The sequence below is a fragment of the Drosophila ananassae genome, chromosome 3R (genome assembly GCF_017639315.1).
Source record: "Drosophila ananassae strain 14024-0371.13 chromosome 3R, ASM1763931v2, whole genome shotgun sequence".
Lineage (NCBI taxonomy): Eukaryota > Metazoa > Arthropoda > Insecta > Diptera > Drosophilidae > Drosophila > Drosophila ananassae.
The window spans coordinates 14,189,693-14,215,841 of record NC_057930.1 but is presented as its reverse complement, the minus strand read 5'-3'; the positions used below and the strand labels follow the sequence as shown (position 1 = coordinate 14,215,841).

The 26,149-nt window shown below is 43.4% G+C and overlaps 3 protein-coding genes across 4 annotated transcripts in view; 2 read left to right on the top strand and 1 right to left on the bottom strand.

The window, feature by feature from the left end:
* Window positions 1–26,149, top strand: part of LOC6498614 (E3 ubiquitin-protein ligase TRIM9) — a 71,981-nt gene that overhangs the window by 31,856 nt on the left and 13,976 nt on the right. The window lies entirely within an intron of this gene.
* LOC6498613 lies at window positions 1,365–1,953 on the top strand. Its single transcript, XM_001963120.4, has 2 exons — window positions 1,365–1,506; window positions 1,653–1,953. Exons 1-2 carry the CDS (start codon window positions 1,487–1,489, stop codon window positions 1,849–1,851), a joined length of 219 nt encoding a protein of 72 aa, XP_001963156.1. The 5' UTR covers window positions 1,365–1,486; the 3' UTR covers window positions 1,852–1,953.
* On the bottom strand, window positions 2,640–3,325 carry LOC6496913 (acylphosphatase-2). The gene is made up of 4 exons (XM_001963121.4): window positions 3,158–3,325; window positions 3,081–3,097; window positions 2,912–3,021; window positions 2,640–2,852 (listed from the first exon to the last, which is right to left on the bottom strand). Exons 1-4 carry the CDS (start codon window positions 3,273–3,275, stop codon window positions 2,738–2,740), a joined length of 360 nt encoding a protein of 119 aa, XP_001963157.1. The 5' UTR covers window positions 3,276–3,325; the 3' UTR covers window positions 2,640–2,737.

The following is a 26,149-nucleotide window of genomic DNA, read 5'->3' as shown; positions in this document are numbered from 1 at the left end:
GATTCTTGAAAAAAATACAATGCTTTAATTGCTAAAATCTGATAAAAAGAAATCTCTAAGACCCCACAGAGCAGCGACTTTTATTTTTAATTTTCGACAAACAGAAGGTGCGGCTGTAAAATTTTAATAAGTTTCTATTTCGTGGCAACGGCTGTTCCTACTTCTAAATTCTATTCGCCAGCTCGTAGCTGCTGGCCGTGCCTCCCCATTCGTGCTGGAGTCTATAATGCAACACTTGCGCAGCCAGAACCACTTTTTTTCCGGTGGCACAGCAATGGGTTTTGCGTCTAGACAACGAGGGGTCTGAGGACATGGGGGCAGCTTCTGGTGATGCGGCATTTTGGCCCCACGTATTCGTCTGGACCGATTTCATGTGGTCTGAGATTTGGAACACAGTCAGCTGGCCTTATACGGCTTAGCAGGGCCCGAAGGAACATGGTCTGCATGGCTAATAAGGTACAGGATGGAAGGGGTTTCAGAACACTTCTCGGATAGTTCAGTCGATAAGGATTTAAATAGTTATCAGTTGAATAAAGAAAGCAATTTATAATCTATTGGATTGGATATTGTTCTTCGAGTTCCAATTTTAAAATATAAGAAAACGTGTTCGATTTTTAAAGAGGAAATATTATTTCTTCGATTTCATACTATTAGTTTTTAAAGGAATTAGATTGATTTTACCATTCCTAGCAATTTCTCAACACCCTCATCTAGTTTTTCCATTCCAATAGACCCGAAATTCCTTTAGTCTCTGATTAGCGTGCGCATTTAAGCCGCCACACTAACCGCATTCGGTGGCACCACCAATCCCCGTCAATGGGAATTGATGTGCCAATGAACTCGTCAATGAACTCGTTATCAGCGCGGCTTTCAGCTAATGGAGCTCGTTCTGCAACCGATTTCGATTTTCGACATGCGACCAGAGAGGCACGGCGGCACTCGATTCCCGATGATGTGCACCACATGCCACGCCCACCTCATTTTTCGCCTGTCGGCGCCTTTGGTCGGTCGGGTTATGCCGCTCACGAATTTATTACAATTATGATTATATTTTTTCTGGTGCTGTTTATGCATACATATTTGGGGTCACGCACGATGCGGCAAACTGTCAGCCGGAAACGGAATTGATTATCGGCGCTACTGGATCCGGCTTTCAGAGGCGCCGCCCCTGTCGACTTTTCCCGCCCCGTCCAGGCCACCAGCTCCTGCCACTTTATCTGTTTGCGTGCCGCGCTGCCGTTTGCCTGTGTTGCATTTCAAATTCGGTGGCATTTAATGACTTAATTTAGTTCTATGTTTCTATGATAGAGAAGTCCTGTGTCAGTTCCATGTCCAGAAACCCTATCTAGATGGCCATGACTTTAAGCTCACCATATTTAGGATAATTTTGGCAGCTATCCTACATGACAACTCATTATTCAAAATTGCTTCAATAGTGTAACGTAAACTCTATTGAGTTCCTGCTACAAATACTTTCGGATCCCAAATGAGTGACAAGAAAAAGGCGTAAGTGTAGCAGAGAAGGACCAGAGTTGAAGGGCGCCATGAAGCCCGTCCAAACGGCTTCAACTCTGGCCTTCTTTGGCCATTGTGGCATAGATCATCCTCCCCTGATCCTATTCTTTTTATTTTGGACCTATTTCTTTGTGAAGATCGTCATCCCGAGGCCACCGCTCTGGGATACAGTTCAGTACCGCCGCTGGTACGCCGGAGACGAAGCGCAAGATGCTCCTCTATAGACGCCTCCTGTGCCGTGAGTTGGCCCGCGACAACAAGAGCCCGGAGGAGATCCTCAAGGCCCGAAGGATGACGTTGTGTCATCAGGACCAAGGACGCTTTCCGAAAATATGAGCAGCCAAGAACCCCCTCCCTTTTAATTGCTATCAGTAGAGTTTTACGTTCCTCGTTCGATTCTTATGTTTTCAAAAAATAAATAGAATATTTGGCAGTTTATTTATTTTAAATATTATTGTTCCACAGACTACTAATTAAAATTCAACCCAAAGGTATTTCCATTTACATAGCCACCAATTCCGGGACTTCCCCCAATTGGGCAGTGGAAACAATTTTGTTTAGCCAGCGCACTTTTTGCGGTTTCAACAGTTTATTATTAAGTGTTTGCCAGACACACAAAACAATTCAAATAAACAGCAGTGGCATCCAACAGTGCCGGCATCCAACTTGGAGCATCCCATCCAGCGTGGATCCATCCCCTTCCGAAAAAAGATAAACACAATAAAAAAGTAAAGCGCCGAAAGTGGCGCAGAGGCTTTTAATTGCCATCAGGCGCCAACTGTTACCATTTGTGAACTCAGTCAACTTTTATTTATTTATGTAAATTTTTGTTTTGCCTTTTTTGGAGAGGCTGGATATGGACAGTTTATTTTGTCGCAAAATTGCGACAGAGACGATCCTGAAACTTTTGCCCCCCATTTTGCAGTTGAAAATGCCATTTTGACGACCGAAAAAATAAATTGGAATTGTTTTGACAATTGACGCAGCATCAGTTTAGAAACTGTCATAGAAAAATATTTGAAAGGCAATTTGCGGTGGCTCATGGTCCAATTAATTGGCCAGCTATCACAGAACCCAAAGGAATTGCCAACTTTGTCCATCTGGCTCGAATAATATGACAATTGTTTTGGGAATCAAATATCCAGCTTGTTTATTATGTGTTTGGTGCAACTACCTCTTCAAAATATAAAATATTCTACTAGAATTTTGTAAAGGATCATCTTTAGCGGCGAATGGAGAAGAGCTTGAAGTTATTGGAGGGCAGAGGCTCGTTTTCGGAGAAAATGGCTTTCTCAATTATGGAACGGGGACTACCCTTGTGCTGCAACCAGTATTTCCTAGAAAACCACAAGTTTTTAGTTATTTTTTTCATAATTTTAAAGGTAGGATTACTAACATGTCTGTCACCTTTTCCAGAGATCCTTCTAGCATTCCCTTAACAGTTCCAACTCTAGTATTCATGCACCATCCAGTGACGCCTATTTCCTTGGCCTTCTTTTGAGTGTGCTATTAATATGTATAAACTAGTATAATTTCAGCTAAAAACTTTAGGTAAAATAGCTTACCTTTCGGAAATAGACACCTGATGAAAACCATTGAAGTTTATTATAAAAATAGTTAGTTTTTAGAGCTGAACACTTACCCTGAACTTTGCCAAAAATCTCAAACTGGCAGGTGAATATTTGATCTGCCTTGGGCTTATTAACCGATTTGACCAGACGCGGGGCTGTCACCTTCGACTTATCAATTTGGCTCATCATTTTGAAAATTATTAAAAGTTATGCTGTGTATTTATTTTTAAATCTTATGGATGAAGCAGTTTTAGTGACTGCTCCGCCAAAACTGAGATACATTTGATAAAAAACACTCAGCTTGCTATACTCATCATAAAAATTTACGAACGAAACATCTTGTGAAGGACTTGAGCTTTGTAGATCGATGACCCCGCTCGCAGGACCTCACCACTTCCGGTTCGTTAGGTTTAATGGCTCGGCCGCGAAAAAGACGCCAGACGGGCTCCGTCCGAAAGGTGGCCACCACAGGAGCAGCAGATGACGCACTGTGGCAAGTGTTTTGAGTGTTCGCCGCCTCAGTGGAAACTTCAATAAAACGTTTGACGCCGGAGGCGAACTGACATTTTCCATTAAGTGCAGACAGCTACCAAAAAAAAAGAAAAAATGAATAAAAGAAAGTAGAGAAACAGCAGAATGCCAGCAGCTCATTTGCCAGGGGGATAGGATCGGGGGGTCTAAACTTTTATATTCCTGAGAGTTTTGTGGTGTAGTCACGTGTAGGTCGTTCTTTTTGTTGACTGTTGATTATGATGATAGCTGGTCACGGAGGAGGCGCCTCCCGATCCCAGTAATTGAAGCTGACCAAGTGCCATCAAAAGGCAGTTCGCTACTTTTTCCTCAAGGATGCTGCGGCCTCCTTTATCAGTTGCAGCAACTTGTGCCACAATAACATTTATTTTGAGAATATACCAAGTCTCGAGCCAAGCTCACTGGGGACACTTTTAAGAGGTGGCCAAGTAATCAGAAAATATTTTGTCAGCTTCAGTGGCAGAAGCGCGCAAAACTTTTCACTTGTGCCACACTCGAAGAGCCGGGCTTAAAGGGCCGAGTGTTTGGCTCCAAAGTTGAAATTGAAGAGCTCCTCCTCTCTCATTGCCTCGACTCTTCCGACTTTTGACTCTGCCGGCAAATATTGGATTAGCAAATTGACGTTTATGCAATTTGATTTAGCCACCGCACAGGGCAAATTAAATTTTCACTGCCGTCGTTCCGTCCGCCCGCCATTTGCCCGCCGGCGGCTTTTCAAACAATTTTACATCCCAAATTCGTTACAAATTGCTGACACAATGGAAATTTGCATAAAATTTCCATATGCATTTGTCGAAAGCGAAAGGACACATTTTGGCGCAGAGGGCTTTCCAAAAAAGGTGCAAAATTTATAAGCTGTCGGAAGGCGTATTCCCGGGCGAGGCATAAATTTAATGACCAAAAAACTTGGACCAGTCCTAGGTGTAAACAACGCTCTTAATTTACATTTGTCGGCTTAGACGGCACGGAGTGGAGTTAATTTATTTGCAAGTCGCTCCAAAAAAAAACCCACCGGAGTTAGCCACCCCAGAGTTCTCAACCAATTTTCATTAAAGCTTATAAATTGTTGTTTATGACCCTCCATCCCCAAGGATCGTCCTGTCAGAGTTCCGCCATGGGGTTTGGACTTCATTTCATATTCATGGACGCGCCGAAATCGGCAGAGCTCCATCTTTGGATCTCTGGACGAGTGCAGTTGGTCCTTTGTTTCCGTTAATAAACTTTGGCAATTATTCTGACTGCCTGTTGCCGTAATTTACCGGGATTTGTGGCGGCAGAAAAGGAGCTCAGCTTTCACTTTCTAAACTGAAAGGAATCCCTGCACGTTCCAATAGTTTTCTGGCTTTCCCTTATCCATCAGGATGTCCTTATCCATTAAGCCATCAAACATCAATTCCATAAAGTGAAAAATATGCGAAGGAAAAGTGAAAAAGTTTTGACGGAAAACCTGCCTTAATATAATTGCATTACACGTGGTTGCCCCACCCCAGGAAACTCATACATATATGTGTGTATATATATACACAATCCATAAGACGCAAGGACCACAGGACCGCAGTGTAACCACAATCCTCACCTTGGTAGGAGATCCCACAACGACTTTTCATATTTTTCCCCGAACGTCAAGGCTGGGTGGTTTTTCTTTTCAGCCTTTTCTGTCACAGCAGCTGTGGCTACCCAGAGAGAGAGCGAGTGGAAGAGTGGGAGGATGGCAGCTCCTTGGAGCTGGCAAATCCTTTTTCTTAACCCAAGCGTGCACATACTTCAAGTGTGCTTAACCCACACTTAGTCTCTGTCTGAGGAACTCCACCACCCCATCCCGACGGGCGACTGCTCCTCGGAAATCTCCCATGTTTGATGTGGTCTCTGCGCCACAAATCACCAGGGCGGCGGTGTCTGGAATTTATGCGACTTCTTAGGGGCTTTGAATGTGTGCCTGTACTCTATGGTGTGTGCTGGGCTGTGGGCTGTGTAGTGTCTGTGATTTCGACCCAGCCACGCCCTAATCTGACACTGATGTACACCGTTCTATAAGGCGTTCCACAGAGTCGGCGGCGAAGCAATCAAGCGCAACGCTGCTAAATGTGATGAGTTGGGGACACTTTGGAGAACCCCTTGGTTGAGTGGATCAGCCCGGAAGACCCAGGCCCCTGGCCAGTTGTCACTGGTGACAACCCAACCAACCAACCGACCCCATTAGCTTTTCACATTTTCCCATTCATTTTTCATTTTCAATCTTTCATATTTTCTTCCTTATTTTCCCAAACTGTGTAAATATTTTTACAAAATTATTTCACGCTTGATTGGAACCTGAAACGGAAACAGGAAATCACTTATGACATTTTGCCTTTTTTTTTTGGCGTTGGTTTGGTTCTATTGATTTTTTGTGTAAGGTTCAGTAATCTTGTGGCTGACGAAATGAGGAGAAAATTGGAACGCTCTTTAAATTAAAAATCGGAATATTTTCTGCCTATTAAGTTCTATGAATTAAGAATGAGTTCCTCCGAGGAAAATAATGTAAGACGTAGTAGAATGAAAACTACAGCTTATATTGCAAAAGTATGTATTTCTAATGCTTGGAAAGTTTATTACTTGAAGTTGTACCATTCACAAATTATCCTCGCTGATGTACCGACTTTGGCAACTACTTGGGACGCTTGTTTCCATCTGAAAAGTCCTTTTTCCACTTTGTTCATGCTGTTTGCCTGGCTTCGGGTTACAACCGGGCTACAAGGTAGCTTGCACGCGGATGTGTGTCCAAAGGAATCTATCCTGCAGCAGGCCCGTACAATAAACTGATTGTAACTGCAATCAGTTAGCAGACAAAGCAACAGAACTCAACTCGAGCCAACTACAAAGGCGACGACTGTTTGCCAAGTTGTAATAAAGTTTGGTAAACAAGTTGCCCCAACACACACACTCCTTCTCGAACACACACAATAAACAGGAGTAGGAGCCGGAGCAGGAACCGGAGCTTCAACTGGAGCCTGTAAGCCGAGTATCCCAATCTGAGTTGCCACTACTACCCCAATCCCATTGCCATTACTCACATCCTGCTCCTTGCGACTGCCTCCCCCGAACTTATCTTAAAGTCTAATGCAATCGCTGTGAGCAGGGAACATTTTCAGGTGTGTTCTGCAAAGATTTCATACTAATGCCTTTCGTATTCTTCCATTTTCTTGCAGGTACGTACCAGCCACGTGGATTCGCCATTTTGTTATTCCTTTGAGTGTGTAAGTGGCAAACAAATGCACTAACCCCCAAGTGCAGCACCACCCTCCGCCCATTGTATAGATAATAAAGTACTCGGCAATCGGTTGCCCGAGCTCTCTAGCTCTCTGGCTCTCAGGATTCCATCAGAAAACTAGCGAAAAATGTTATAGCCCAGTTTCGGGCACTCAGTACGTGACGCTTATCAAATGGCTGAGATATTCCCTTCCACAGAAAGTATTTGGTGAATCAAATTGCATTTTTTATGACTGTGTGTTGCGATTTTTCAGGAGATCTATTTTTATCAAAAAAAAGAGTGTGGCTATTGTGTGACTTCTGTAGAGTATTACCGATTCGCCTAGTCGTAGTCTTTTACCAGATTTTTTCCCGGCGCAATGCATCAGAATGCGGCTGCCTTTCCCTCCACTCAGTCTGCCTTTGTTTGGCAGTTGTTGTGTTGCCCGCCAGTTTGTTTATTTAATGCTATTCACTTATCCTGCATGTGCAGCCTGTCTGGCTAACTGACTGCCTGACGACTCACTGAGGCTGAAACGTGCTTGACTTCCCCATAGGATAAATCCTCCCAGGCAGCCATCGTTCGGAGCAATTTGATGCTCTTAGCGATTGCCGCATTCATTAGCCAACTTAACGCCTTTAATTAAATGTCTCAAGGCAGAGGACTCCATCCCCGTCCTCTCAATGCACCTACGAGGCGCCCCGACGATTACAATGTAATGGCGGCATTTGCCTTTGCTCTCTGCCCTCTAATTCCATGCCCGTATTTGCTAATGCAATTATTGCGCATAATTATGCGATTATTGAACAAATGACATCGGCTGGGGGGGCCTTCCACAACAGACAGTGGCAGACAGTCAGTTAGTTAATCGTCAGTCCTGTTCAAAATTCCATTTAATAGGCCCTCCAGGAGTCCCTTGTTTGCGGGCGGGCGTTTGGCAATTCAGTTTTCAACATTGTATCGCCAGCTGGGCAGGAGTTTGCCGACCACGGGCGAAATTGCATTATTGGTTCAATATTTTTGGCCAACAGAACTTGCCCAGAGGATCGCTGCCTATTGGTTTTTCTGCGGGTTCCGGTCCCGACCATGGCGATGGCGATGGAAAATCTGTTAATGAAGTGGCGCCCCAAGGGGAGCCCCATAATGATGTGGCGGAGGATGTTTTGGGCCAACATCAAGTGCCGAGGAAAGTGGAGTGGAGTATAAACAATGTGGTAAACCAAACGATACATTCACCGAATTCTGCAATCAACCATTTTGGCATTTCTGCTTCAAAATCGAATGATAATTTAGTTGCGAGTTTATGGACTTAACTCGACATAAATATTTAAAAATTACCACATGTTGAGGGAGTTCCATTGATCAGAGTACATTAGAGGGTCAGTGGAGAGACGGAAGTTTATTTGTAGCATCAATCGAATAATTTGCTTCAAAGGAGGACGCAGGACGGACCTGCACTCTCTATTGACTCGGAGCATCCGAGTAAGAACAACAAGCATTCTGGGGACTCTCTCCAGTCTTCGCTGGAGACAGATGTGGAAATTGTCTAATGGAGCAGCAGCTGTAGCCCCTCGTTCTCCTTTGGCTTTCTCCCTATCTGGTATTCATGAAGTGCAAATTGTGAGCCAAGGGAAGTGTGAGTGGTGTGAAATATGCGGAAATAACATGGATTTAAGTGAATTCGGTGAAAGAACATATCAGCAAGAAATCAGGAGGAGACTTATAGGGAGACCTTGTACAATATTATGTATTTTTCCGATAAGACTTCAGTACAGATATGTCTGGAGTAATGCCCATTTGGTACTGCCATTATAATCGCTGTCACTATACTTTCTGCAAACTTCTCATTGCCGCACATTATAACTGCTGCTGGCCATAAATCCCCAAATAGAGAGAAACATAAACCCAAAGGAAGCAAAAACCACTGGAGGTTGGGCCAACAAATGGAGAACAAATGCCAAAAAAAATGATATTTTGAAAACTGCAATTTACTGCACATATCGAATCAATGCCCTGCTCCAATACCCATCCATTGAGTATCCAACACTATTGTCCATCCGCTTCATCGACATTTACATATTTTTCCACTCAAAAGGCAATTGAAATGGAAAATGCAGTAAATTTCCATAAAAAATGCATGTGGCTCAACTATACTCGTTATTTATTTACCATGCTGGGCTCAAATAAAGCAAAGCTCTGCCACTGCCAGTGCCACTGCCACAATGCAAACTGCAGAACATTGCCAAACAAAATGGCATGAGGTTGCACTTTTCTACTACGACATGGGAGTTGGGCAATCATCAGAAACTGATTCATGTGACCCACTAAAAAGCACAATAAAAAACGAAATCTGCCAACTATTGCTTATCACTGCAGCAACAAAAGGAGTCAATTGCCGCATATCAGAGCCAGAATTTATGAGCGGCGATTATTCATGCAAAGTATTTTGGACAACCCATGTCCAGGCTTCGGGGTGTGGGCGTTATCCGATACAGAGTTGTCAGAATATTATATACGATTAAGATTGAAATATAATAATATTTATTTGTTATTTTTGGCATTAGTTTTTAAAGAGACTACTAGCTTTATTTTCCCAAAATCTGCATAGTTTTCATCGGATTCATTGGTTTATCGAAAAACTTTCCGAATGACCTCTATTTCAAGGTGTGTCCCAAGTCTTGAGTGCGATTTCGTCACTGGCTTGGAAGTGACTTAAACTGGGTGTGTGGAGAGCTGGATTGCTGGATCGGTGGCACGCATGACTTGCCACAAAGACTCCCTCCTCGTCAGCTGCAGTTAATGCATCCGAAGCACTACCGTGGTAGTAGCTGGCAGCACCCACTCCCTCTTTTTGGCGAACATAACCGATATGTGTCGATAGTCTCGTAGGAAATGTCATTAAAATTGCTCTTCATAAATCACACACTACACACATACAGTCGCTCCAAGACAGAACTATAGTTACATGTTGCCATTGGGACTAGCAGGACGAGAGGCAGCAGCCCGAGCATAACCTCGTTTTACGGTCCATGAACTGCAGAGCTTCCGGGCAGACCTGGTCTGGCGGCAGAGAGGGCAGATGGAAGACATCGAGTACTTCTAGAATCTGAGGATTTTTGGGCTGCCTCTGCAGCTGAAGTGCATTTTGATTGTGGCACATGAACAAAGTGCGTTATGATTTTTCGGAGGGCCTGTCAGTACGGTCGGTAGGTAGCATCTGGTTAAACGAAGGCCAACTCGAGAGCCCTCTTGCAAGATGGCTTTTGCTGAAGTTTCAATGGTAAGAGCTGAGCAAAGATTTGTTCTAGCATTTCATGCCGAAGAACAAAACTAAAAGGTTGAGCCACAGCCACTCCGATGCCTTGAAATAATCTCACTTTAAAATCGTTTCAAATTAAAACCACAGATGTGGAGACATCTCGAACAATAAATTACAATTCGATGTTCTTATCACCTAATATTGGTCCGGAGCCGAGGCCATAAATCAAGTGGAAAGCGTCTGGCTTTCCCTTAAACTTGCTATTGTTTTCCGGAGAGTGTGAAATCTAAGAGTTGTCTGCGTGAATAATTAAAATGAATTGCTTTTGGTTTTTGCCTCAAAACCCACCCCATAATATCCCACATTATTGCTTTTTAAAGTTATCAGCCACCATGTGGGGCTAGGGGGAAAAAGTTTTCTTTTTTTCTTCTAATATTTTGATAGCCTTAAAGTCAAAGCAATAAATAAATTAACACCAGCGGGACTGATGATGCGCATCTCCCCCAGAATAGAAAAAGATGAATGATATTTTTGACAGCTGCGAGGGGGCTATATTTGTAGGTTTAATAAGCTTTATGATCTCTAGATTTTCGGGGCTGTGGAGAGTCCCAATATTCTATCTATTCAACCGCATGAATGGCCCCAAACTGTGGCTGCAATTTGTTTGGTGATTGATTTTCATTTTGTTCGAATGGTTCGAGGTTCGAGGTTCGAACTCTTTTCTTCGCCGGACCCCCATTAATCAATGGTCGCATTTTGTTTCGCTTTGCATACTGCAATTTGTTCCGGGTGTGTGCCCGAGGGTGGATGACAGAGAAAGGACAATGGTTTCACTTGACTGGGGCCAGAGTGCGTAGTTTTTTGGCTGCCACTGTTTGCGATTTATGGCCCTTCAAAATGCAATTAAATTTAATTGAAGCGCGAACCAAAAAAAGAGTCACGCAGTTGCTCGACTTTTTCACACTTTCTGTCCGGCACTCCCCGCAAAAGGCGTATACGCCCCGTTGCCCATTTAATTAATGGGTTAAATGTGTTTCTCTGCCAAAATAAAATAAATAAAATTGAAAACAGAAAAAACAAGCATTTCTCTCCTATTTCATAGCATTTTTAAACTCATTTTTCAAGTGGCCTTACCAAGTTTTTGCTTATTTATTTGAAGAACTTTTGTTTGGCTTGCATATTGCCTTTTGTCTGCTTATCATTTATTCATTTTGCTCTTCTTGTGCCAGACCATGATTTATCGGCTGAGTGTCCTGCCTGATCCTGCTGCCTGCCCACTGCTTCTGGCTCCTGGCTGCTAGCTGCTGGCGGCATATTTAAGTGCAATTACCTTTTATTTGCATTTTGAGGTGCGAAAATTTGCATTTAATTATTTATTGTTGCTGCATTCGCAATTGTTATCATCAGGTGTTGGGTTTCTGCGGTCGGTAGTATGTGGCTTTTGTGGCCAAAAGAAAGGTTTAAACTGGCATTAAATTTAAGCCACCCCCTTAGTAATTAGTTAGCCAAATAGTTTGCCGTGTAAATCTGGCAAGTCTTACAAAGAATTTAAACCATCCAGCTCTGCAGCTTTTTTCCCACCATCCCCATCAACCACAATCCTCAAAGTTTAAAAGTTCTATTAATATTTGCGCTATTCTCGGAATTCCACCCATCCACTAACATTTCATTTCATCATTACATTAAACCAAACATTTTAGCCATGCAGCCGCATTGAAGTCTTGTGTCAATATTGACACACGAAATCCTTTTAATTTTTCGCAAAAATATTCACATTTTTCGTTGGGGGCATTCGAGGGGGCAGAACTTTCAGGGTCTCTCGAACTGACCCAGGCGATTTTGTTTAATTGAAATTTCTGTAAACATTAGAGGGGAGACCGACTAAGCCTCTAAACTGATTAAGTTTTGATTGCAATTTGCGATTCGATTTCCAGAGAGCCAAACTTTGCCGCCGGATGGGAGCGGATTGCCGCCTTTTTCCATAATGCCGAAGGTCATTAATATTTCAATAATGCTGTCTGAAGTCTCAAGTCTGGATGCTGGATCCTGGAGTCTGCTCTGCAAATGGCAGTTTGAGTTTATTAAAGCATAACGCAGAACGCCTCGGCTTTGTGTTTCCTTTTTCCTGTTGCCTGCATAATTGACTTTGTCGCTTTTTCCTTTCGCTATTATTTCTCATCAGGCGCTCTCATTTCTCTGCCCTTATCCCGCCTTTGTCGTCTATTTATTTTAGTTGGCTTTTATGAAAAAAAAATGGGTATATACATATATAAAGGAAGCGAATGTCCTTCCCCATTTTGATCCTGGTCCAAGTAGTCAGACATGATTTATTATGCTGCTTTCCCTTCTCTATGCGGTGGTCCTGTTTTTCCATTTTCTCGTTTTCTATTAGCCTTGTCGCAGGTCCTGTGTGAAACACTTGTTTTCCGTTGCTGTGGTCCTGGCCGCTTAACTTGTCCTTTTCAATTTTCCAGCTTCTAACCCTCTAACCCCCAGGCCCTCTGTCTTTGTCGCCTCATAAACATTTCTTCCTGCATAATTTGAGTTTGTTGGCGGCGGCTTTCTATTACGTACTTATTGAAAATATTATTATTTCTATTTTTTCCGCTTTATTTCCGGTTTGAAGCTCAGCTCCTCTTCTATTTATTGGATATATTGGATTCATAAATAATTCAAACGCCCAAGCTTCAATCCTTGCGACTCATGAATAATTCTAATTGATATCTCTCAGCTTTCCTTTGTCGTAGAGGGCTTGAAATTATTTTCAAGTAAGCCTACTTTTGTTTATTAATACTCAGGTGCAAGACCTCTTGAAACTTTCAATTTCAAACAGTCAGTGATGGCTTCATCAAGTACACATTACCCAATTGTGTGTACTCGCGCCTTTTTCCACCTCTGTACTCTTATATTCCTTTCATTGACACCTGTCAGGCCGAAAGCTTCCCAGAGAATTCTCCCAAATCCCCTTCTAATCTGGCTGCGTAAATCTCTCAGTAAATCACACATTTATCCAGCTGCCTTGAAGGGAAAAAATGTCAAGGCCTCTTACCTCCATGCGTTCCTCTTCCAGAGACATAGACATTCGCCTTCGTAATAAATTTTCCACAACATTATTTACAAAAAAACTTAAGCGACGTGATGCGATTTTTTAATATCAATATTTGTGATTGGAGTCGAAGGAGGTGGGATGGCAGCAAACGGAGGTAAGAGTATCAAATAAGCACAAAATAAATGTCAAAGAAGGCCAATTCCGTGGGGTGGGAAGTGCGGAGGTCTGACTCGTTAGAGGGCGTGGCACTCGAGGAAATAAATGCCTTCACTTTGGCTGACTCTGACTCTGACTTTGACGACACAGCCGCCTAAATGAATCAACAAGAATCGAAGGCGACGCACATGTGGCGCTTGTCTCGCTTCTCCTGCCGGCTTTCTTTTTTTTTCCTTTTCGTCGGCTGTCAAAGGAAAAAGTGTCGCGAGTTTTATTTTTTCGCCGCACGTTCCATTCTATCCATTGATTCATTCATTCACCGACTCACTCACACACTCACTCACTCATTCATTCATTCGTTCAGTCTCCTTTGGCTTTGGCGTGAGCCGCTTCAGTTCCGCTTTTGGGTTTTCGTTTATGGCCCGAATTTTATTTCATTTCCAGACATCGAACCCAAACAGTTATCCTCCCCAACCCCAACCCTAGTCCTAACCCGAACCCAAACCCCATTCCGTCTGAAACTTTTGGGTCATTTATCAAATTTTCAAAGTCACATTTGGTATTGTCACGCTCGTTTTTTCCCGTCTTTTCTTTTTATTTTGTTACATCGAAATCGAAAAGGCCTTTCAGACAGAGTTACGCTTTTTTTTTTGTTGCCTCGCCAGTGCGTTTTCTTACCATTCCTTAAAATCGCCTCATATCCTTCAGTATCCTGCAGGAGGTGTGGCTTGCGTGCTGGCTGCGATAAAAGTGAGACGTAATGCCTAAGGAAGAAAATTGGTTGCTCGACGGAAGGACTGCCACCGAGGGTCACATAATGAGTTTCCATTTTATTTTCCTTCTTTGATTAGGGTAAAGAAAATCAATGGGAACAGAGGGGACTATATATTCCTCTTTTAAAAGTAGGAAAGTCAAAAGTCATAGTTTACCAGCTGAAGATTAAGTTATTTCTTGCCCGATAAATTTTTAAGCTATACATTTTAGGTATACATTAGGTATACATGTATACATTATACATTTACTCCCCAAACACATAACATATAAGATTGTCTTTTTAATCTCCAAAAGTCAGCAACCTTTGGCTTTCGCTGGCAAATAGGCTGGTCTTAGAGATCTGCTCCTAAAAACATGTCCTTGCATAAATTGTAGATTCCTCCTGTCTATATACCTTCCCCGAGCTGGGCTGCCCGCTGCTTTGTTGGCGCTACAAAATGAGTAATGGAGAAACTTTATCACCTGCGCGAATGGCAGACATTAACATAAAATGCTACAAAAAAGAATTAAGCTGCCTAAGAACAAAAGCACCGGGAGCAATAATTTTTAATTTATTGCGGAATTTTCATAAAAATGACAACAGAAATGAGCCGAGGATCCCAGCCGCGCCAGCCAGATGATGACTGGCAGAGCCTAAAACAAATTATGAACGCGTGCCTCCGCCCCCATCCTGGGTGGCACTTTTATGAGCTTCTTTGGCTCACTTTTTTTTCTCCTCCGTCCTGGCAACCTGGCATCCTGCACCGCCACGCGCATAAACGACACGCGTTAATTACCTGAGACCTGAGAATCAGGACGGAGCAGGACAGGACCGGAGATCTCCTGCCAAGCAACGGATGGACATAATATTGTAATTAGTTGACAAGTCACGTAATTGCGGCTGTCGCTAATTTTTTACGGGCCATAGACGATTTTTCTTAGAATGTTTTGATTGTTTTCCTGATTTATGGATGGCCTTTAAAGGGAAAGAAACTATAACTGGTCTGTGGGGAAATAACAAAGTACTGTATCTGTACACTGTACACTGTATCTAATTGTGAAATGTCTTCAAAAGTCTAGGATAATCATCTAAATACTGTGACACTCGCAACTTCTTCCATTGGGCCACTTGAAATGCCAGTCACACTGCTGGAAGCGACCCGGAGGGAAAAAATTAATTTCTCTCCTTTCGGTAGCCCGGATGTCTTCTTCTCATGAGTCGTGAGCCATGAGCCATGAGCCATCCTAATCAATATAATTACACTGGCTATTCGAAAATGTCGTACACGTAGCGCAGCGGAACGGAGAGAAGAAAAATGGCCAGGACTAAGTGAGAGCACGTAGCAATAGGAAATAATACCCATACGCACTGTGAGCCGCAGGAGAAAATTGTAGGCAAACATTTGCCCAGACACAAGACACAAGGATACACGACGGAGGACAGTTGGGCCAAGTAATTAACAAACATGCCACATGCTACTAAACACAAATTAGAGAGGCCGAGGCAGGACATGGCAATCAATTGATTTTCCACCAAGCACCAGGATCATTCACCGCCAGGACTCTTATTCCATCTCTTTCTATTCTTTTTCTGACTCCCTATTTTCCTACTTCCGCTGAAAGGACCTGCTATTTGGCCAAAATGTCAATTAGGCAATAGCAATAGCATCGCCAGAGGAAGCTGCATTTACATTTTTTGTCAATTTTTTACTCGCCCGAAATGGCCAAACAAATGAATTTTATGCAAATTGTAATTCCTGTTTTCGGTGCTCGGTTCCTTGCCTCTGGTGTGCAATTTTATTTAAATGTGCTTAAATATTATTATTCGGCCAAATGGATGCCATTTTGTCGGTCCATAAAGACATTACGCGCCATAAAATAATATCTGGCGGTGCGTCGGTGGCGCCCTCTGTCGCCGCCCGTCCGTCCACTTGGCCACTTGGCAGGCTCCATCTGCTCAAGTCCCGGCTACTGGGTACTGGGTCCTGGGTCCAAAGCACTCCACATTTATCAGTCTGTTGGCCAGCCTGTTCTGTTGTGTGGCTTGTAGTTTTTATTATTATCGACCCATAGGCCGGAGACTGGCCGGCTCGTTTATCAAGGGCGCATTAAAGTATTCGAATCCGGGTCCGAGTCCGAGTCAGAATCAGAGTCCTGGGAGTGTGGGTAATCGTCCTGCCATGTGGCGCCCTCTGTTGGCGCTGCCAAATTGCAAAGTGTCGTTGTTGTTGACGCCGCCGCCTGCATATCCTGCCGCCTGACAAACGTGTTTGTCCAGCCAACAAACAGCCGAAACAGAAACAGAAACAGGAACAGGATCAGAGGCAGGGCTCCGTTTGTATATCGAATCAGTCGCGTCGTATTTGTTGTTAGACTGCAACTAATATCCGTTTCCGTTCTAGACGAAATGTGGGGCCATTTGTAATGCCAAAGTGTTTTGGACGGGGATCCAGGGCAAACAGGACAAAGTTTCTGAATGGCGGAGTCCTGGGAGCCGGACAAAAAAATGTGACAAAAGGCAAACCAATTTGATTAATTGGCTTAAGGCAGATATTTAAAAGACTACCTCCCATACCTACTTCATTTATTTTCCACCTTAATATTATTTTTCCAACTAGTTGAAGTTCTAAAATATGATGGAAATCCACCAAAATTACTATAAAAAGAACAGCATCTCTGTCTGTCCCTTCAACCGCATCTGTTTCCAAAGACATTTGGGAGATGTACGAAATATCTGGCCGAGACAGAGACAAATGGAGTTATTGAAACCTCATTATAATGGCACAATAGCAAATGCCAGAGATTCGGGGGGGCTGAAAGGAAAACAAAACGAGCCAAAACGAAATCCAAACCGGGGGGAGGCAGTGGGTGTGGGGCAATGCAATACATCAAATGTCAAAATGCACTCGAAAATCAACAGCCAAGATCTGGGCATTAATCACGCCGTACAATTGACCAGCAGCGGGCGGGAAAAGGGTCAGGGAGCTCCAGACGGAAAGCTCTTGTAAGCCTGAGAGCCAAAGAACTTTAAAGAAGATGCGCTGCTGCCATCCATCCCGAACATTGGGATTGCCGGCACTTGGCTTAACAATTTTTCAAAATTAGCCAAAGCATCTTGCCGACGTCTTCTCCGTTTAGCCAGACAAGATGTTACCACTTTCCAAGACAGCGGCCGCCTGTAGGAGGTGGTAGAAGTGGGGGTCTTCAATCGAGCACGTCGAAAACTAATTTCTCTTGATTACACGACGTCTTGCCAGAAGAAGGCATTGCAATCAAATTGGCTGTGCGACTGACTCTGGCACTTTGGTATTCAAAAAAGAGGAAAAGAATAGACTAATCTATATCTTTAATATGTTATCCATTAATATCTTTAACAAAAAACCAAATCAAACAATTTCTTTGAGTGCAGCCATCGCTGCCATCCATCGCCACCCGCGGCACTGCTCATAATGTCACTTGTGGCGGCAGACACGCGTCTTCCACTTACCGAAGACTCTGCTGCACTCCAAATGGGTGTACGAGTATCACAGAGAAGCCTCATCTCTCAGCTGGGAAATATGAAAAATCATTTCGGGCTGCCGAGCCTGCAACTTCAAGTGGCTGTCAAAATAATTAAATGGAATGGCCCCGAGACAAAATGCAGCCAGCGATTGCTCGCATCTCATCTAATCAGAGTCTTTGACTTGACTAATGTTGCATTTAGAATACACGAGGAGGAGGAGTGCCAGTGCCAGTCAGAGTGCCTGTGACGAAGTGCGGAAGTGCCAGTTAATATTCGTAATATCAGAAAATATTAAAGAGGGAGTTCTGGGAGAGATGTAACCATTTTTTACGAGTTCGCTTTGATTAATGGAAGGTTACGTGATTTCTGGCATAGTTCGGAGATTAGCGCGGGACTGGGGATGCGGGAACTCTGGGCTGAGCTGGCAGCTCCACTCGACTTCGGTTTAATGAACTTTTCGAAGACCATAATGTGGGTGGGCAAGGGCTTTTAATAATAGTTATGCAGAATGATGTGCCTGCGACAAAGTTGAGTTGGTAGGAACTTAATTGAAAATTCCACGAGCTCGTTGTGGGAGAGGGCAGTGATTTCGGAGCTCAGTGGATAAATGATTTAATGAAAAGGTTGGAGGACTGCGCTGGGAAACGGCTTGATATGTGGGATTTCAATAAAATAAATGTATAGAATATGACTGCCATGGTGGCTTAAACTTAATATCCTGCTTTAAGCTATCCAGGGGACTAAGTCCCTTCCCTTATTACTCAATTTTGAACAAACTCTAAAAATAATGTTGCTTCTCCTTTCTTTTCTTTGCAGGTATGTTGTGATGGACTTTAACCTCTGTGACATGACTATTTCTGGGGCTGTCTGACATTTCGAACAACGGTCACCTGTCGTGCCAATATTTACACACACTCTGGCCATAACAACACCGGCTAGATAGACAAACAAAAGGAGATGAGTCAGTGATGCGACGTGGTCCACCCCGAACGGGCGACCTTCCACCTATCCACCCACCTTTAACCTTTCAGAGCTCCCCTGCCTCGGTTGGCCAGCTGTTAAGCTGTGCGTTAAATTGCTAAAAGCCTTTTCGGGGCTTAAACTAAAAGCTTCCCGGGTTCAGTGAGTCCCCCCCACATTTTTTCCCCCATGGCCGTGTGGCTATTAATCAACTAAACGTTGCAACTATTTGAAAATGGTCAACATGGACCGACGGACGGACAGAGCCAAACAGTCTGGTCAAAGTTGAATGTAATCAAAATTTTAGACGACCCCAAGCTCGTTTAAGCCAAAAACAGAAACAGAAACACCACCGGACAACAGAATGTCAACTGAAACGAATTTCCCACTGAATTTTTCATGAAAAACTAAAAAAGCGACTGGGAGGCGAAAAAGTGCGGCTGAAAAATTCGTCGCACATGTTCATCAATCAAAGCCATAGCCTGTTGTTTTTATGGCCCGAAGCCCACTCCTTTTGGCTCGTCCTGGTTGGAATATGCAAATATTTTCGAATCTCTTCTTATTTTTTTTTTGGGGTAGACCTCTGTGTTTTTGCAACAGTGGTGCCAAAAGAGAGATGGCTTTTATACCAAGCTGATAACTGGTTCTTTGAATGAGGAGATTGTCATCTCCGATTTGGCAGCGATTTGTTGTGGTAGTATGCCCATTGAAGCTGTACAGGAACAGTGATTCCATATGATCCACATGGAATGTATAAACGGTTGTATGTGTCTTCAACAAAGGATGCTTGTTAAAGGGCCGCCACTTCCTGGGCTTTGGCCTACGGTTTTAATGCCTTGCCGCGCTTTTGTGTCATTGTCGCCGCACTCTAATTGCGCTAACCATCAGCACACCTCCATTTGTGTTCCCCTTGGCCTCCTGCCACTCTAGCTCCTCTTGCCCCTGCCCTCTATTTAAGGGCCAACAACAACCAAAACCGTTGAAAAGCACTTGAGTATCGGAATAGTTCCCTTTTTTTCAGCCCTGGACAAAAGGCGAACAATGGACTCGTAATTGTATGCGGTTAGTGTGTGTTAGTTCTCATTGTACTTCCCCTGCCTTTGTTCTTGGCATTCCAGTATCCCACTGCAGCCCTCCCTCAGATTTTCTCTCAGTGTGCTTAAGAGTGCGAAGTTTATCGCCCATTAAATCACTTTAATGGCTTTCGATGCTCGAGAAACACGAAATCGGGCCATGTTCTTTATGACCTTTTATTACCAAACGGTGTGATTGAGTGTCAATGTGATAGAAATCGATATGAAACTAGGTACAGGACTTTATGCTCTTTTTTATTTTGAATTAATAATAAGTAGCTACTGATTATTTAATTAAACAATTGGCTAATTCCATCAGATATTCCATGGTAAAAAAACACTAAGCCGATTAAACAAAAGAACTGAATACCTATGAGAATTAAACAGTTTTTTGATGACAAAGTATTTGGTAATTATTTTATTAATGCCGGAAAATTGAAAATATTTTATAAGCTGGCAAGTTACAAGCAAAAACCACTTGCTAAAGTTTAATCCCATCCAATCTCTGGTCCATGAATACCATATGCTCCTTCATCCGGCATCCATTTCTTTGCACCTTTTGGCTCTTTGGGTGGAAAGTTCTGTTCCTGGGTTTTGTTCCTGTCCCACACACATAATCCCCTACAAATGTGCCTTATCTCTGGGCTGTGGATGTGCCACAAACTAAGGCGCTCATCAGAATGCTTCTACCTAACAATGGAAAACAGAAGAGCAACAGAATTATGAAAAACACACATAATTCATAATTCGTTTTTAATAACACGTCTCGAACTGAGAGGGGGATGAGCACTTCGACACACGTGCAGGAAAAGCCCCGGAAATCAGTTGAAAAACTTGAGCTGGTTCCTTTAATCCCTTATCTTTTGAATACGAATACCGAGGGGTATGTCGCGCCTTGAGAAAGTTTTTCCTCGGATCTCCACGGCTAGACACATTTGTCATTTTATTTTTCTTGCCACCTTTGAATGGCGTCAGTGGCTGTGTTGTTATATTTTGCAGATTGCATTTTTTCCCAACTTCTATATATATATTTTGCATATGTTTTTGCCGATTTCCATGGCGTCAGTTGGTGTTTATGGCGACGTGGGGATTGTTTATGGAAGCCAGTCCAACCACAGGAGCAGCATCATTCCAAAACTTTGTTTACAAAAGAGACTCCCATAATGCAGTTTCTATTTAATCAGAAGTACGATTTCCTGATTAGGCCAGGAAGTGGGACAATAACTCCGAGTTATGGCCCTGTATGGGATAATCTGTTTCTAATCTTTCAATGTCGTTAACTGGCACAAGGGGCGGCCATCGGCAATCGGGCACTTTATGGATCACTCGGGGGGAAACTGCTCAGCTTCCAGCAGCAGCTTCGCCCTCAATCTATATTGTAATCAATTTGGTAAACATCTGTCGATGTTGCTGCCGCCGTTGCACGCGTCTCTGCCGGCGGTGTTGCACATTATCCCGCTTCGTAATGCACACGTCGCCGATTCCCAGATGTGGTGGCAAGATTCGGGTTCCCCCGCCCTCAATGCGCCTTCTGTATCCGAGAGGGGGTTGATGACAAAACGTACGCCGCACATTTTTCAATACCTCTCCATCTCCAGTCGGCTTTCTTCCCTCGAAGATTTCACTCTCCTCGCATAATTCTCATTAACACTTCGCTTAACTACCACGTAGTTTCCTTCTCCTGTTGCGGCCTACCCCGTCGAGGGTGGTTTTAAAACCTAGAACTATTAGTCCATATACTTTATACCTTTCGGCTAGGAGAGCATTTCGGTTCTAGTAGGTAAACATATTTTACGACCCTTCCTGTTATGAATTGTTTAATGAGGCCTGACATGTGTGCGCCTTGGTAGCTCCCTGCCAGCCAAAAATTTTCAATTAGTGGAATTTATGGGACAGTGCCGTGAAATTATTCCCCCGGATGCCGACTAGGCATTTCTGATACTTTCAAATATTTTTGGTTTTTATTTTCGTATTCCTTGTTAATTAAAAAAAATAGCTTCTGGCGTGGCAAAGGTTCTGTGACGGGGCAGCAATTTGTTAAAATGTCTAGAACTGGGTATTTAATTGTGATTATCAAGGAATATAAATTTTGTCAGGGTCATAAGGCACTTGGCATATAATTAAATATTTTTTGACATTATCTTGAAGTTGTAATTTTTGATATAAAATATAAACAGAATAACATTCTAGTCCTACAAGCAGTAACATATTTTCCCATTGAAGTGACGCTTCTTATCACGATTACATCCTCGAAAGAAGATTCAATTTCCAATTCCAGCTGCCGCCCCGTCGATATCGGCTTATGCAGTTCGATCCCATTTGCCTGGCCATAAATCTAGAAACACGCGTCCTCCGAGTGGCATTCGCCTGATCTGTCACAGATTCAAAATACAGAAATACATAAACCGTGTGTCCCGGGTCACGTGGCGCACGAAATAAACTGCAACAATGAGGCATGAAAAATTGCAACATCCCGGGAGCAGCAGTAGGGATCGCAATTTTAAAAGCGGAGTCACATCATCTTGACAGCTGGGAACCTTTCTTCCCGGACTGTCTGTCCAGCTCCCGACGGACCAAAGTTTTAATTAAAATTCAGCAAAAATCGCATATGAGCTGGCGAACCGCAAGCTGTCAGTTTCGGCTGTCAAAACTGTGTGTCCGTTTCCAGAGTGTGGATGCCACACCTATAGCCATTAGGCCAGATATAAGCCAGATAATTGTCCCGGCCAGGCCTAATGAATAATGTTGCATTCTGACACTTTGGGCAAATTTTCAATTAATTGGAGCCTGGCAGGCGTGCAATGCAATACTGCTTGTCATCTGTCAGTCAAATGGCTTTGGCCCAGTTCCCTGACAAATGAGTTACTTGAGCCCGGCCATCTCATCTTCAACGGCTTTATTCATCGCTGATTTATGGCCTATTAAATTGCATTTGGCCCTGCAGCGCTCGGCTGCCATTTGTCAGCTTAGATTGCCAGGTTCCCACGAACGGAACGTGGCCAATTCAGTGTCACGTTAACGAAGAGCCTTTAAAAATTCAGACATTCGATGGCCAACAAAAAAGGCAAAGAAACTTGGCCAACATTTCCTGCGGGTGCTAAAAACATAAGCCAAAAACCGCAACATTGTTGTCGTTTGGTAGTTGCTTTTTCAGTTTGGTGTTGCTAGTGTCGCTGGTGTTGCTGTTGCTGCTGCTGATGTTGCTGCTGCCCACGCAACCGCAATGGAAACATAAAGCCAACATTGGTCCTCCTCGTCGGTCTGGGCCCGGTTCTCTGTTTACTTTTGGCTTTTTCCCTTTTCTCCCGTTGACGGTATTTATGCGCCCTGCCATTGCATAAAGTAATTTGCATTTCGCGTTAATTTTACATGCAAATAAATGTCGTATTTAAATGCAATTAAAATTGTTTACTCGACTGCATTCCGGCCAGCGATCCGCAAAAAGGAGTACGTGTGGAGAGGTTCCTCTTTCATTCGCCAACTTGGCATGCCTTCACATAATGGCCCGACCAGGAGGGACTCCTGGGAGTTGTCTTCCTGAAAAGAGGAGCACGTGCAGCTTTTAAAATGGGTTGCTTCTTAATTTATGAAGCAGCATAATGGAGAATCAACTGCAGAGGGCAGGAGGCGTTGTAGGTCCTTAATTTAGTAATCACTCACATTAATCACAAGACTGGATGATCTTCAAACCTGGTTCTCGTATTACCAATATGAAAGCCACTTTCCATTATGATTCACTTCGCAAATTGAATCTTATAAGCCATCTGGTATGAGTCAGGTTCCTGGGTCGGGTTTCACCTTTTGATGACAAATTCCTCTGATTTTTGGGGACCAACCTTTCCAGCGAAATCGATGCAACAAAATATTTACTTATTTTTTGGCCAATTTCCGTACCGACATCAGTTTTCAATGAAATGCCATTAAAGCTTAAAAGGATTTTGGCGGCAAAGAAGAATACTATGTACCCCAAAACAACAACAACTTGTTGCTTTATGTTGTCATGTTGCATGTTGCTCTTGCTGTTGCTGCTGCTGATGGAGATGGTGGCATGTGTGAGGCGACGGCACTCGAACAATTTTCGTCGCACAACAAACAAATTTCGTTGTCGTTGTCGTGAAATACGTGAAATTTTTTTTCCAGCCACTTGACAAATTTTCAGCAGTTGTTGTTGGCGGGGTTTTGTTGTCAAGTGTGTGCCTTGTTGTAGGTGGCATTGTCGTCGGCATCCTTGCCACTGGCTCTTTGCAACCGGAGTATTTGGCCACTTGAAATTTCGGCGAATTAGTTGCGCCTCGATTTTCGATGCTCCTCAGTGTCTGTTACTCGATTGGATTTTTCGAGTGGTGTGTTTAGTGGATAGCGCTCCTCGGATATGGCTGGATAATGTATCAATTTGCCAGTCAGCGGGCGGGGTTCAAAAGGTCACCCTAGCTGGTACAATTTCATAGAAGACTGTGTATATATTTTACTAATGACATTGTATCCACCTGCATAATGCAGATGTTGTGACAACTGCCGCGAGTATTTTAGCTGCCTTGTTTACATTTCCAATCTGGACCCATATCGCTGTCCAGCTCGCTGCAATTAACATGTTTTCTGGTTTTACGGTTGGCGAAAAAAAAAGAAAGAAATGCGAAAGCTGGCAGCAGTTAGCCAGCACTTAACCCGTGGCCGAGACGTCGTCGTCGACGGTCCATAACACTTAAAGTCACATTTTGCAGCTCCATTCCCGAGTGGAAGCCGGGCCCCGACCACTTTGTGGGCCATTTAGTGCAAAATGCGAGCAGGCAAATTATGGGAGCCATCAATATGGGTATCGAAGAGGAGTGAGTGGAGTGATTGACCAGGAAATTACACATTTTTTAAATAGAGGAGTTAAGGTACAGGCCATGACCTCAATCTGGAAGAGAGACTTCCTTAAAATGTCTTGGTAGAATGACAGAATCCCGGCTAATTAGCCTTTCAGGCACTCCATATCCATTTTAACCATCAAATTGATGGAATGCTGACATATTGGGTAAATTTATACAAATTAAATTATTAAAGAAGAGGGCACCACTCACAGCCACAGGCCCCAGTGCCAGTTCGTCGCGGGTTTGTCGGGCTGTCAGCATTTTGTTCGCTACTTTTGGTATGCGGCTTGTCACTGCCAGGCCAGGACAGAGCAGAACGCCTCTGTTTGGATCGGGTTGGCTTTGGTTTGGTTGGGTCTCTCCCCCCCAAGCTTAAAATTCAGCAGCATTGTTGGTGATATATATATTTTTTTTCCCCATTCGAAAGAGAGAGAATTCTGCGGGCCGCATCAGCCGAAACTTATTTATACTTCAGCTCACACACACTGGGCGGATGGTGGATGCGAACGGATGGGATGCTGGGGGGGATCGGTTTGGTTTGGATCGGATCGGGATAAGGGGATACGTACGTATATCCCACGAGAGTCCGTGTCAAACATGTTTAACAGAGGACTACCGCAACAACAACTGAAACACCAACAATAACGAAAACAACAATGCATCCGACAGCAATAACAATAACAAACAGAAGAACAGAAAAAACTGGTTCGGGTATGGAGTTACCCCCTCTATTCAGCTCCGGCTGCTGTGACAATCAAAATAAAAATAATTCTCGTATCGCCGAAAAAAGAAAGCACCCAAAATGTTTGCAACTGTCACTGGAACAACGCAAAAAGTTTCCGTTCCGAGTTTTGTTTTCATTTCGGGGTTTATTTTTGTTGACTATCTAAAAAAAATATAGCGATTGGGTTGATAGAATAATGTTTCATTTTTGTTTTCCATATTTTATGCTGGTCTGTGGTTTCTGCATTCATTTAAAGATTAGAAAAATGCGGCAGTTCCTGGGGAATATGATTTAAGCCTGGAAACAAACACTGTCTCCAGCATATGACACTAATGATGGCTTGTTGTCTTGTCGCTCTTATCATTTGTTTATCTACTTAGCCTCTTAGGAGCTGACATGTCTGCCTGACATGGAGTCACCCCTCTAATAATACTTTCTTTTGAAATACAAGCTCCCCCATTCGCCTGGCCAAATTTGCGCATTTTCGTGACACTAAATGTCACTAATTTGACAGAAAATGTCAGCGCAGATAATGCGAATATGGAATGTGTCGGATAAAATGCATAACTGGCTAGCTTCTCCCCAACAATCTGTCGCATTAGATGCCACAAATGAGGGGGTTCTCATCCTACCCCCCATCAGAAAAAATCACTGAAACTTGCAAATTGCTGGTGAATATAACGAACTGAAATTGCTTCTTAGTTGGTCCCTCAGTGGCCATCCTTATATGGTCTGGAGCTGGAGCAGACATTCCCGAGAACAAAATCCAAATAAGGTCAAAATTGCGGATATGATTTCTGCAGAAATGGGACGCTCTTTTCTCTTAATCCTAATTTATGCACCAGTAATGATGAAGATTGTCTTCCGCCGCCAAGATTAAGTGGCTTACAGCCTGGCGAGGCTGCATCCAGCCAGATGGCGTTATGCATTCCGAGTGCCCAGCGGACAATGGGGTTGTCAACCAACGATATCCGAAA

Coding starts and splice junctions, on each gene's coding strand:
- LOC6498613 (XM_001963120.4), top strand. CDS start 1,487: ATGAGTGACAAGAAAAAGGC. Junction 1,507..1,652: donor ATGAGTGACAAGAAAAAGGC/GTAAGTGTAGCA, acceptor TTCTTTGTGAAG/ATCGTCATCCCGAGGCCACC.
- LOC6496913 (XM_001963121.4), bottom strand. CDS start 3,275: ATGATGAGCCAAATTGATAAGTCGAAGGTGACAGCCCCGCGTCTGGTC. Junction 2,853..2,911: donor CTGGAAAAGGTGACAGACAT/GTTAGTAATCCT, acceptor GTGGTTTTCTAG/GAAATACTGGTTGCAGCACA.